This window comes from Orycteropus afer, unplaced genomic scaffold (assembly GCF_000298275.1).
Source record: "Orycteropus afer afer isolate SDZICR_OR568_19922 unplaced genomic scaffold, OryAfe1.0 scaffold00559, whole genome shotgun sequence".
Taxonomy (NCBI): domain Eukaryota; kingdom Metazoa; phylum Chordata; class Mammalia; order Tubulidentata; family Orycteropodidae; genus Orycteropus; species Orycteropus afer.
The window spans coordinates 1,552,080-1,565,642 of NW_006922146.1; the positions used below are offsets into that span (position 1 = coordinate 1,552,080).

Below are 13,563 nucleotides of genomic sequence, written 5' to 3' on the forward strand. Positions count from 1 at the left end.
ACTACCAGAGGTCATAAGGCACTCAAAATCATGTGATTATTATTATTGTTGTTAGCTGCCATCAAGTCAGCCCCAACTCATGGAGACCCAACACACAGTGGGATTGGACCATTTTAATCCATAGACTTTTCATTGGTTGTTTTTTGAAAGTAGTTCACCAGCACTTTCTTTCTAGTCCATCTTAGTCTTGAAAGCTCTGCTGAAACCTGTTCAGTGTCACAGCAACATACAAGCCTCCACTAATAGAAGAGTGGTGGCTGTGCTTGAGATGCATGGGCCAGGAATTGAACTCAGGTATCCCACATGGAAGGTGGGATTCTGCCAGTGAATTACCACTGCCCTCCCTAATACTGTATAATGCAGTAGTGATCACATACTAGGAACGTAATATGTAAATAAAAATTCTACTTCCATTTCCAGCCCTATTTCTCTGGTAGTGAATTAAATGGCTGCTCTGCTGTGGACTAGCTGGTGACTGAGAGAGACCTTTATAGTATGGGCATCAGTAAGTCAACAGCATGCTCTCCACCTTCTCAACTATCACCCTACTTCAAGCCACCATCATCTCATACCTGGACTTCTACAATAACCGTCTAACTGATCTCCCTGCTTTTACCCTTGGCTTTCTCATATCCTTTATCAGCCCTGTTGCCAGAGTAATATAAAGATCTCAGGACAGTTCTGGCACATTGTAAGTGCTAAATAAATGGTAGGTTAATATTATTATTATTATTACTCCAGAGCTTAGCACTTATACACACTTAATAAAATAGCTATAAATGACTGAATGTGTTCAGTATTTATAGTATTCCTTGTACTAATCCAAGGCTACCCAGAAAGCCTGTATTGTTTCAAGGGCATAAGAATCAAAGACTAAGAACCTGTCTTTGATTATTCGGCATCAGCCATAGTCCTAAGATCATTAGTCTGAACATATATCTTCATTGTACAAGATGTAAATAGTGGAGATTAATCTCTAGACTTTATCATAAATGTCTTAGGATTTTTTTTTTAACTCAGCCTCTAATTTTTGTATATTTTTAATTATTATTTGCCTTTTTCCATAGAAGTCAAGTGCATTGTATTTGTCAGGGTTCAGGCAGGAGGCAAAAGCCACATGGTAATTTGAACATGGAGAGTTTAATATAGAGCTCTGGTGGCATAGTGCCTGAGGCATTTGACTGCTAACCAGAAGCCTGGTGGTTCAAACCTGCCAGCTGTTCATTGGTAGGAAGACTGGGCAATCAAGTTCCATAGAGATACCATTTTGGAAACCCAAGGACAGGTCACTATAGGCAGAACCGACTACAGCAGTGAGTTTTTTTAAATAACAAACCCAAAACCAAACCCACTGCCAAGGAGTCCATTCCAACTCATAGCAACCCCCATTGCATTTCCAAGGTGGTAAATCTCTATGGAAGTAGATTGCCTCATCTTCTTCCTTCCACAGAGTGGCTGGTGAGTTTGAACTGCCAACCTTCTGGCTAGCAGTCAAATGCCTTAGGCACTGCATCACCAGAGCTCCTTAATTAACTAGAAACAGGTAAAAAGAACACCAAGGAATATAGGGATAGTGGATATGGAGAGCAGCTACTACCTCTAGGACATTGTTTCTCAATTTTTTTTTTTCATTACCATTCCCTTAAGGAACCTTTTTAGATATATTTTTTCTTATTACCTGTGCCCCCCACCCCTGCCATGGAAATTTAATACTACAGATACGTTGTATATCCATTTATGTACTGGGGCCCTTTGAAGGGCCACAAAGCATTGAAGTGCCAAAAAGATTTCAAACCAACAAGGAATTCAAACATACCATATACAAGGTGTCCCTGCAAGTCAAATAAAGCACTCAACAGAAATACTGAAAAAGGGTAAAAACAGCAGTTTACAGGAGTGGGAATCCAAATTGCTAAAAAAGATTTTAAAAGACGGTCACTGTCACTAGTAAACAGAGAAATTCATATTAAAACTATTTGAGATGCCATCTTACAATTAATGGTTTTGCAAAAATTAGAAGGTAGGGCAGTATTTGACAGTTTTGGCAGCTACGAGAAAATGAGAACCTTTATGGGCTGCTGGGGGGAGTATAAACAGATATAGGTATTCTAAAGAGTACTTTAGGAGCTCTGGTAGCATAGTAGCTAAAGCACTTGACTGCTAAACAGAAGGCTGGCGGTTCAAACCCACCAGCCACTCCTCGGAAGGAAGGTTGGGCAATCCTACTTCCGTAGTGATACTGCCTCGGAAACCCAAGGAGGGGTCGCTATGAGTCGGGGCCGACTCGACAGCACATAACAACAACAACAAAGACCACTTTGGCAGTATTAATTACATATACATGTGGGTATGTGTGCATGGGCATATATGCCCTATAACCAGGAATCCCTCTCAAAACAAGTTCATAAGGAGACATACATGAAAATACTCATCATGGTGTTGTTTGTGATACAAGGGGATGAGAAGCAGCCTGGGGACCCATCATGGAGGGGGTATGTGGTAGTTAAATTTGTATGTCAACTTGGCTGGGCCTGGTTGAGTGGCTGGGCAGCTGGTGGTAGTTATTCCCCATGATGAAACTGGCAATCAATTCCATGGTGGGATCTACCACGAGCAGCTGAGTAGCTGTTGCCTTTGGGCTATGGTCTGCTTCCTGTATATAAGGAGAAGCCTTAGGAACAGTCTCTAGTTTATGGCATACTTGGACCCTGCATGTAGCCATGTCATTGCTCAGCAGCCTGCCATGCTCTGCTGACCTTGGGACTTTCAATGGACTTGAATGAATGGCCTGCCGTGTGGTTTGGTAACACCAGGACTGTGCTTTTTTACTTGTCAACCTTGAGTTTGTCAGTCTCAGCAGCCAGCAGCTGTCTGAGTGAATAAAAGCTTCTAGCTCCAGTGGACTGGGAGCAGGAGGCAGAGCTGAACCCCAAGGTTGAAGGGCTTTCACCCAGCCCCTAGAGCCTGGCACTTTGAACTCAAGACTTCTAGCTGAACGAACTGTAAGAGAATAAACTCCTGTTTGTTAAGGCCATCCCATTTGTGGTATATTTCCTGTCAGAGCAGTACTAGGTAACCAGAATAGGGTGGATACATTAAAAATACCAGACATATAATATGGAACCTTATGCAGCATTTAGAAGAAATTAGCTAGATGTGCATAAAGCAATATGGATAAACCTTAAAAACAGAATTGGGTGAATAAGCAAGAAACTGAATGAGAGCCCATGAACAATACAGAATTTAAACACACACATTAAGAAGGCAACATTATTTGAAAAGCAACTCAAGAGGATGTGTATACCTAAGCTTGTATAAAACACATTATAGCAGCTGCCAATGCTGGGGGTGAAGGAGGAAAACAATAAAGTATAATAAAACAAGAGAAGGCCTAATGTGGATGATGATAGCATACTATAAACTGAGGGGGTGATCAACTCAAGTCTTTGCACCTAAAGTCCAAAAGAAAAAAAAAGTTTTTCATCTCACAAATGAGATGTGATGCCTGCTTTCTGAGATAGTCCATGCAAACTGCTGTGTGAGCAGAAACTCCAGACTCCTCTGTCTAGCTGCTCCTGCAGGTCTCTGACAACACTTGAGCAAAACACACGCCCATGTAGTCAGAGGGTGGCAGTAATATAGAATGGAAGGTACGCTTGTAAAGTGAACTCTATACACCAACGCCTCAAAGCTGCCTCATTTATGAAGCCAGGAGTACAGTGTGAGAACAAGAATGAACATGTTGTGGTGTAAGAGGAGTGACACTAGCTTGGTTATTTCCATCAAGAAAAATATTATTTGAAATATTATCTTACTATGAAAAGTAGAATAGAAGAAATAAACAGGCATCTATCTCCAAGTCATCTGCAAAGATCATTTAGTTTGCAAATGTGGACTATTTGGTATCAACACACAATATAAAAGGCATATGTATATGTATATATGTGAATATATAACATTTTGATGATTTTTTAAGTGAATTGATCTCAGGATTTTATTTGCTTTAAATTCCTGTTAGTCAAACAAAAAACACAAAAGAGGTTTGATTCTAAGACTCTGCCATTTTCAGGCTGCCAGGTCTCTTCTCTTGGAAAGAATGAAAGGAGACAACACTGACTTTCTCTGTATTTCTGAGAAGGGGCTTGTCTAACCCGAGTCCTCCCAGCTGCATACACCACCTGTGGAACGAATCTGCCACCCTTTTCTGTTCATTCTTTCTCGCCTCAAACTGCCTGTCTACACAGAGGGTTGCTGGGAATTCATGTGGCTTTTGCTTGCTTTAGCTTTGTGACTCAATAGCAAATGGTAAACACTGCTTGGAGGAAGTGAGAAGAGTGCTATTACATTGTGGGGATTGCAATCAATGTCACAAAAATGTGGGTGAATTGTTGAGTGGAAAAGGAATTTGCTCAGTAAAACTTCACCCAAACAACAATAAAAAGTTGGTTTTCTGTTTTTTTTTTAAAAAAAAGACTCAATAGCTGCCTCACTTTTAGATTACACTAAAAAGTAACCATGAATGTGGGGGCTGAGGTGTGGAAGTGAGGTAGCTGAGTAAATTCTTGATTCTTTGGTGATACATTATCACTTGATTCTTGCTTGGCAAAAGAAAGGGATTTTAAGAACAAAAGATAACTCAGAACTTTCAGAGGAAGCTTTGAATTATCTTTTGTACTTAAAATCCCTTTCTTTTGCCAATGAAATGAGTGACTTTGTAAACTGTACTCACTTAAAACACTGACATATTTGAAAATTTTTTTTGGCTGCCATTTTATTTCAAGATGATAGACTCATGTACAGATTCAACTAAAGGTATATCAAGATATCCTTTAGTAGCATGCCAAATTTAACTAAAGAAAAATAACTTTAAAAGTACACAAAGGCATACTACTGAACTAAAACTATCACATAAATCTTAGAATTTTAAAGAAGAATTGAACCTTGGCAGTCATTACCATTTCTCCAACCCTCCCCCCATACCGTTTACATTTACAACATAGTTAGTAACATCTTTCCTATGTAATGAGTCTTAATTGGGAAGGACAAACATTGCATTATAGTTTGAAAATAGTCCCTTTTGAGATCCTGGATAGAGTGGGAGAACAATGTGGAACAAAACTCAAAATCACGAAAAAGACCAGGTTCACTGGTCTGATAGAGCCCAGTGAGGTCCTTGAGACTATGGCCCCTAGTTAGCCATCAGGTCTGGAATCGAACTCACTCCTGTGGCTTCTGACCAAACCATAGAGAGGCATATAGGATGAACATTTACATCAGGCAGATACACCCCTTAGAGTGATCAATCATGGGAGAACAGAAGGGCAGTATTTGTACAGGGAAATAGTTTGTGGGGCAGGAATGCATAGGAAAGGACACAGGGAAGAGTTAACTACAGGAAGGAAGTGGGAAGAGAGCTGTTACATTGTGGGGAATTATAGTCATTGTCATAAAACAGAATGTGTATGAACTGCTGAATGGAAAATGAATTTGCTCTGTAAACTTCCACCCAAATCACAATAAAAAGAAAGAAAGAAAAGAAAATAGTCCCTTTCTCTTTCCATATACAGGTTTATTAATTTTTAGGAACTATTTGGTGCTGATTGATGATAAAAATAGTAGTATGATTCACAGCCCTTTCCTGTTGTTTTAATTGACCAGACTATGCTACACATTGAACTGTTTGACATAAATCGGAAGGCTATGGGGGCATGGAGTCCCAGGGTGGTGCAAACGGTTAGTGAGTTGGAGGTTCAAGTTCACTCAGAAGTGCCTTGGAAGAAAGACCCAATGACTAACTTCCAAAAGAGCAACACTGAAAACTCTATGGAACACAGTTTGACTCTGACACAGATGGAGTTGCCGTGAGTTAGAGTTGGTTTGATGGCAACAGTTTTTGTTGTGCTTTTTCACAGGGGCATGGACACAGAACAACCAAGTCCTGACCCACAGAAGAGCGCTGAGTGCCTGCACCTTGTCTAGTGCCCTTCGTGCCTTAAACAAGATGCCACACTTCTCCAGCAATAGACGAAATATTTAACACTCAATTAGAAGTACTTCTTACCGGAAGTTAGTATTGAAGTGTTTAGTATATAAGCCTAAAATATTGTAGTCAATGAACAATCTTTACGAAGCAATATTTGGCTTTGAAATTTAGAAAAAAATTATTACATATATTCATGGAGAAAAGTTTTGAAACCCAGCTGAACAAAAAGAGAAAATATTTTTCATAATCTCACCACCTCTGAGAAAACAGCATTCTCCTATCTATACTTCTAGTCTTTGCTTTCATCTTAAACAATATTATACTTCAAAATTTTCACCCACATCAGCTTGTTTCTACAAAGGTGAGCTTCTGAGAAACCAACTTCCCTTGTACAGACAACAGATTCTAGGGGGAAAAAAGTGGCTCACATCCTGGCTAACAGGGCATCATTGTTACTCTATCAGAATTGGTATAAAGCCTTCTTCAGCCAGAAAGACAATTATGTGGCAGAGGATCCATGAGTTTAGGGTAGGGGGAAATGACTTAAAAGCAAAATTTACTCACATGGAGAATATGAGGGAGCTCTGGTGGCATAGTGCCTAAGGTATCTGACTGCTAACCAGAAGGCTGGTGGTTCAAACCCACCAGCCACTCCTAGGAAGGAAGATTGGGCAATCTACTTCCATAGAGATACTGCCTCTGAAACCCAAGGAGAGGTCACTATGGGTCGGAGTCAACTCAACAGCAGTGAGTTTGGTTTGGTTTTGAGAGAGTATGATTAGGTATTTTACATGCCTTCTCACTAATTCTTACAACCCAAAAAGACCCAGATTTTAATCCCAGTTGTTCCTTATACACTAGGTAACCAAGGATTAGTTACTGAAAACTTCTTGGTCACAGTATCTTCATCTGTTAAATAGGGAAAATGTTTGTACCCACCTCAGTGGGTTCTTGCAAAGATCAAATGAATTATTACAACAGAAGTACCTGTCCTACAGCAAGGTTTCAACAAATGTCAGCAGTGTTATTATTGTGGTTGTGGATTGATGTGAGAAATATGAGATACTCTTGCCACTTGGGAATGACTATTAAAATAATTAGTATTACAGGAAGGGTTTGTTCTTAACCACCCATCTTTTCATTTGGTGATCTTCCTGGTTTTCCTCTAATCCAGCGCTGTTCCAAAGAACTTTCTGGGATGACAGGAATGGTCAATAATCTATGCTGTCCAATATGGTAACCACTAGCACATGTGGCTACTGAGTATTTGAAATGTGGCTTGTGTGACGGAGGAATTGAATTTTTTGTTTTAATTTTAATTAAATAGTCACAGCTAGTCCTTTGATTTCTGTGTGTTCCTACCCCTCCCTAGTCACCCTTGTTTTCTTTAGGTACAAAACAAATTCATTAGTAGTGTCTGTGACAAATGCCTCTTCATTCACACTATTTTGAAAATGATTGTTTTCTACATAGTACCTTCTTGATAAATGATAAAATACAATCCTACCAAACTCATTGCCCTCCAATCGATTCAGACTCATGGCAACCTCTCCTTGGGTTACCGAGGCGGTATCACTACGGAAGTAGATTGCCCAATTTTCCTTCTAAGGAGTGGCTGGTGGGTTTGAACCACCAGCCTTCTGGTTAGCAGTCAGATGCCTTAGGCACTATGCCACCAGAACTCCTATCTTACCATTAAGAAAGCAAAATCAAACTGGATATTTTTCAGTGTCAGGATTCTTTGCCAAGCAAAATACTTTCCACTAAGTATTTTGCAAACTTGAGCATGAATAAATTAATACCAAAAACCCACTGCTATCAAGTTTAACCTGACTCAGAGCAACCCCTCCTTGGGTTTCCAAGGCAGTATCACTACAGAAGTAGATTGCCCAACCTTCCTTCTAAAGAGTGGCTGGTGGTTCAAACCCACCACTTCTGGTTAGCAGTCAAATGTCTTAGGCACTACACTACCAGAGCTCCCGAATAAATTAATAATTTTCTCAAAAAAAATCTTGGCAGTTTAGCTCAAAAGGCTTCATTACAGCTCTGGATTGAAAAGAGAGTACTTCTGTTATCAGATACCTTCCTCACAATACACAGCAGGATAATTCTTGATCTGCTCCAATTCTATGTCTTCGGGGGCATTTCTGTATTTCCCTTGTGTAGTCTTCTTGCTCAGAGCCCCCTTCTAAGCCTCAAAATGACACCTTTGCCCACTATGTTTGGCCACTGGAGTCTGAACTTGACCAGAGTCCTTGAAGGTGGCCACCAAGTTGGTTAGCGTCTATGGGATTAGACCTCACCAAATGAGCATATATCCACTTTTCCACAGGGTCCCTGCTCCACTTGCTGTGTGTAAAGCCAATCTCAACTCCAGGTCCTAGATAAAGCCCCTAACACTTGTATCAAGGAAAAGCTATAAAACCCAAACCAATTGCATTAGATCCAACTAGCTCTTCCTTCTCTCCCAGGGAAAGGCTGCCACCTGGTGTAATACTTTAGCATTGTTCCACACACCCCCACCCCCAAGTCACTGAATATCCCCTTCCTCCATACAAATTAACGTATGCACCACTCCACCCGCCTTCACCTCTTGTGTGTCCGGAGTGTAAAGAGAAGGGAAAACCAGGAGGTATTCCTCTTAAGTGCCTTGATGGAGGACAAAGGCAAACTTATCCACATGAATGGTGCCCGGAAGGAAATGGCATCACCATAACTCTCTGAATAGAAAAGCAGACTTTCTTCAGCACTTGAAAGCAATGTTTGTCAAATTAGCTCATAGTGGCCTTCAGAGAATCTCTGCTGTGGACAGGCTTATTATTTCCTCAGCCCCTCTAGTTCTGTTTATCTTTATCTATTCTCCATAGCTCTGGCCAGTCTTTGCAGGTGAAAGGAAGAGAGAATAAAAAGTGATACTTTTCAGGATAGCATTCCTGAGTCCTGTGCCCCGACTTTCTCCTAAAATCCCAAGTTGCTCCTTGGAAGTCAGGCCTAGCACAATGCCTATCTCATTATAGAAAGGTTTGTTTGATTGCTTGTTCTCAGGCTTTGTGGGTCAGACAGTGTGCCCCAAGAGAAGGTAAAGTATTTTCAAAACTCAGGAAAAACACCATCTAGAATGAAGTGCCAGTACAGGGCCTGTTACTTTACTCCCCATGCTCTCTCGAGATCAAACAAATCACAGTTGCCATGGAGTTGATTCCCACTCACAGTGACTTCATGTGTGCAAAGTAGAACTGCTCCATAGGGTTTTCACGGGCTATGACCTTTTGGAAGCAGATTGCCTGGTCTTTCTTCTGAGGTGCCTATGGATGGGTTAGAACTGCCAACATTTTAGTTAGTTCACTTAACCATCTGCATTACTCAGAAATCCCTATAATCCCCAGCACCCCCTTATCCATTATTCCACAACCACCTTACACCATTTATCACCTATCAGCAGCCATGGTCTACCCACCACCCAACACACACACATAATAGGTTTAACTCACCCTTATTTTCCCAGCAATAAAGGTAGCATCATCTCCCTGGCCACCACTGCCATTCTGTTTCCTAAATTATGTCTTTTGTATTTCAGAACTTAGCAAACATAAAGAATTACTTAAGGATTCCAACATTGCTTAAGCTCAAATATAAATAACCTGACATTTACAACTAAATATTTAATATCCAACAAGTTTGCAATATAAGAAAAATAGGACCAAGAACCAATAATGCCTAGGCAAGAATAACCGAAGGCAGAATGCCTCATTGCCTGGCCTCAGCCATGTAGGATCTTTGTCATTGATGGCACCACTTTGCTGATAGAGATGAAAACATATGCCAACCTCTTAAGGAAGCTGACTTATTTTCCTCACTGTAAATCACTGGAGAGCTCTAGATTTTCACCCTGACATCGCCTGCCTGTATTCACAGGCAGGAAGAAGAAGGCTATGAAGCAGGAAATGACAAAAATGTTTTTGTAAGAGTGAAAGAAAGCTTAAAAAAAAGTGCATCAGTAGCCAAAGAAATGAGCCATTCTATAATCTGCTGCTGCTACACATTTGTGCATGTGTATATTATTTTTTAAGTAAGTTTTTAAAAATCAAAGTTACTTATTAAAATATTATAATAATGTTAAATGTTTAAAATCCTACTGCCTTAGCTTTCATTTCATTTTTCTGCCTCTAAAGCTTTTTTCATTTGAATCCATTTTATGTGGTAATAGATAAATTTTTAATGTCTTATACTATTCCTGGGGAGATCTGATGGCATAGTGCCTGAGGTATTTGACTGCTAACCAGAAGGCTGGCGGTTCAAACCCACCAGCCACTCCTCAGAAGGAAGATTGGGCAATCTACTTAGGATAACCTCCTTGGAAACCCAAGGAGGGGTCGCTATGAGTTGAATTGACTCGACAGTAGTGAGTGTGCTTTGGTTTACTCTATTCCTGTGAGTTGTTATATCATAATGTAATTAGATATATTAGTTAAAGACAATTTGTTTTTAAGCTTTTTATTTTAGCTCATACTAAATTAAGTATCTTTGGTGGGTGCAGGGAGCTGAGTGCTGAGACCCAGAGCTAAAGCTGAGAGACTGAAAATATGCAGACCACTGGGGCACTACTCATTCCTCCAGCACTGGTAAGCTGAGGCTCCAGGGTGGTCTGCATAGCTAGGTGTGGTAGCCATCAATATTTAATGAATGAACTGAGAGGAGCTTGGCATCCAGATGATGCTGGCTTTTGAGGGAGGCTACAGAATTTGATGCCGGTCCACTCTTGTACCGGGAGTCTAATCAGGCCTGTATCTGCCTCATTCCTGAGGAGGCCAGAGGCCATCCCATCTAAACAGCCTTCCTACAGCAGCTCCCCACTCCAGGTGGCCAGACAGGGGTTCCAGACCAGTGTTGTCTCCCAGGACATTGACATAGCAGCCAAGTTTATTGGTACTGGGGCTGCCACAGTTGGTGTGGCTGGTTCAGGGGCTGGCATTGGGACAGTGTTTGGCAGCTTGATCATCAGCTATGCCAGGAACCCATCTCTCAAGCAGCAGCTCTTCTCCTATGCCATTCTGGGCTTTTCCCTGCATGAGGACATAGGGCTCTTCTGTTTGATGGTCACCTTCCTTATCCTGTTTGCCATGTAAGGCTCCATGGGGGTCACCTACCCATCCCTGCTGCTTTGACTCCTGACCATGTCCCATGCTGGAGTGTGCTAAGTTTTGCCATTAAACACAATGCTTCTCTAAATCCAAAAATAAATAAATAAATAAAGCATCTTTGTAGAAAGTGCCTTTTTCCCTTTTTAAAAAAGTAGTCCACCGTCCAAAAGTGAAGAGCATATAATAAATTCTCAGCATATATTTGGTATATATCTCAGGCTGGGTTCTCTAGAGAAGCAAAACCAGTGAATTTTAGAGAGAAAGAGAGAGAAAAATTTATCTCAGGGAAATGGCTCACACAGTTGTAGAAGCTGGCAAGTCCCAAGTTCATGGGTCAAACATCAAGCTGAAAGCTTCACCTGACTCATGCAGCTAAAGGGGCTGATGAAGGGGCAGGCAGTACAGCAGGCTGCTGGTTCAGAGGATAATGAATCCAAGATCGGCAGATAAAGACAACAATCCCAAGATTGGCAGGCAATATGGCAGACCACTGGTTCAGCTTCAGGAACCAGAGATGATGATGAGCTACATGCAGGATCTAGACCCATCAGAAAGCTGGAGAATGTTGCCAGGATGCCTTTATATATTTATATGTCTTTATATATTTTGGAAGCAGGCCACACCCCTGAGCAAACTCCCTTTCAACTGATTTGCTGCTCACAGAATATCTCATCATGGAAGTGCTTGCATTACATCAGATCTCATCATAGGGGATGACTACATCACAACTGCTTAAAACCACTTAGAATCATGGTCCAGCCAAGTTGACACACAACCTCAACTACAATGGAATATAATTAAATTGACTATTTGCAATAAATTAAGAGGAATAAGAATATGAGGTCCAACATTAAAACAATTATAAACAAACTTAATATCTCTTGATACAGATTACAAGTTTTCCAAAAGAATTATAATAGATTGAAATGTCATCAGGTAAGCTGTTTAACACCTCATTTTCATTGATAAATCATTTTAAGTCTCATTAATTAATGAAAGTTCAAAGACTGACAATAACACTACTGAAATCTAAGAACACGGAAAGTCTCAATCAATATGGAGAGTAGGGATTACAATTTTAATGGCTTTTAAATTTTATACTTGACTATTATTTAATTATTCATTTATTAAATCAATTAATCTCCCAGATTTGAATTTGTTAGAAGGTGGAGGTGACTAGAGGTGAAGGACAAGAGGCCCCAGAACTTGGGTGTTCATGGTGCAGGCCCAGGATCAGCAGCGTCAGCATCACCTGGGAGCTTGTTAGAAATACAAACTCCTGGGCTCCAGCCCAGACCTTCTGAATCCAAATCTGTATTTTAACAACAGCTCCAAATGATTTTAGGCACATTAAACTTGGATAAGCAATGCTCTAGACAATAAGAATTGCTACTGCCAGTTGTCTCTGGGTTTTTGCAGAAAAGAAAGTCCATAGTGAATACTAAAATCATGAATCTAAAGACAGCAAAAAGCCTTCTGTAATTTTAATTTAGCTGACTCTTTTGAAAACATTCTTGATAGCACAGCCTGCCATATATATATATATATATATATATATATATATAAGAGTTTTATGACTGTTTAAATATAAGCTTACGGGGTATCTCACAACAACTCAGGCCCACCCCTTTTCAAGTACAGATATTAATTCTCGACGGCACATAACAACAACAACAAATAGCTGCTAAGAAAATCTTTACCAGAAAGATGTTTACCTGTGTTTTATTGACAAAGGCATTTAACTGTGTGGATCATGACAAATTATGGACAACATTGTGGAGAATGGGAATTCCAGAACACTTAATTGTGTTCATAAGGAACCATACACTAAGAAGTAGTCATTTAAACAGAGCAAGGGAATACGGCATGATTTAAAATCAGGAAAGGTATATGTTAGGGTTATATCCTTTCACCATACTTACTCAATCTATATGCTGAGCAAATAATCCAAGAAGCTGGACTATATGAAAAAGAATGTGGCATCAGAATTGAAGAAAGACTCATTAACAATCTGAGATATGTAGATGACACAACCTTGCTTGCTGAAAGCAAAGAGGACTTGAAGCACTTACTGATGAAAATCAAAGACTACTGCCTTCAGTATGGATTACACCACACCATAAAGAAAAGAAAAATCCTCACAACAAGACAAGTAAGCAGTATCATGCTAAATGGAGAAAAGACTGATGTTGTCAGGGATTTCACTTTACTTGGATCCACAATCAACACCTATGGAAGCAGCAGTCAAGAAATCAAACAACATATTGCATTGGCCAAACCTGTTGCAAAAGACTTCTTTCAAGTGTTTAAGAGCAAAGATGTCACTTTCAACACTAAGGTACACCTGATCCAAGCCATGATATTTTCAATATCCTTTTATGCATTTGAGAGCTGGACAATGAATAAGAAGCAAAGAATTGATGCATCTAAATTGTGGTG

The 13,563-nt window shown here is 40.2% G+C and overlaps 1 protein-coding gene across 1 annotated transcript; it reads left to right on the plus strand.

Annotated features, from left to right (window-relative positions):
• The first annotated feature begins 10,566 nt into the window (after positions 1-10,566).
• LOC103210043 (ATP synthase F(0) complex subunit C1, mitochondrial-like) lies at positions 10,567-11,109 on the plus strand. The gene is made up of 2 exons (XM_042782987.1): positions 10,567-10,605; positions 10,723-11,109. The coding sequence occupies exons 1-2, from the start codon at positions 10,567-10,569 to the stop codon at positions 11,107-11,109; spliced, it is 426 nt and encodes a 141-aa protein (XP_042638921.1).
• Positions 11,110-13,563: the final 2,454 nt, after the last annotated feature.

Excerpts from the sequence above, each read along its gene's own strand:
- LOC103210043 (XM_042782987.1), top strand. The coding sequence starts at position 10,567 with ATGCAGACCACTGGGGCACTACTCATTCCTCCAGCACTG. Across the intron at positions 10,606-10,722 it reads TACTCATTCCTCCAGCACTG|AATTTGATGCCGGTCCACTC; the intron begins GTAAGCTGAGGC and ends GGGAGGCTACAG.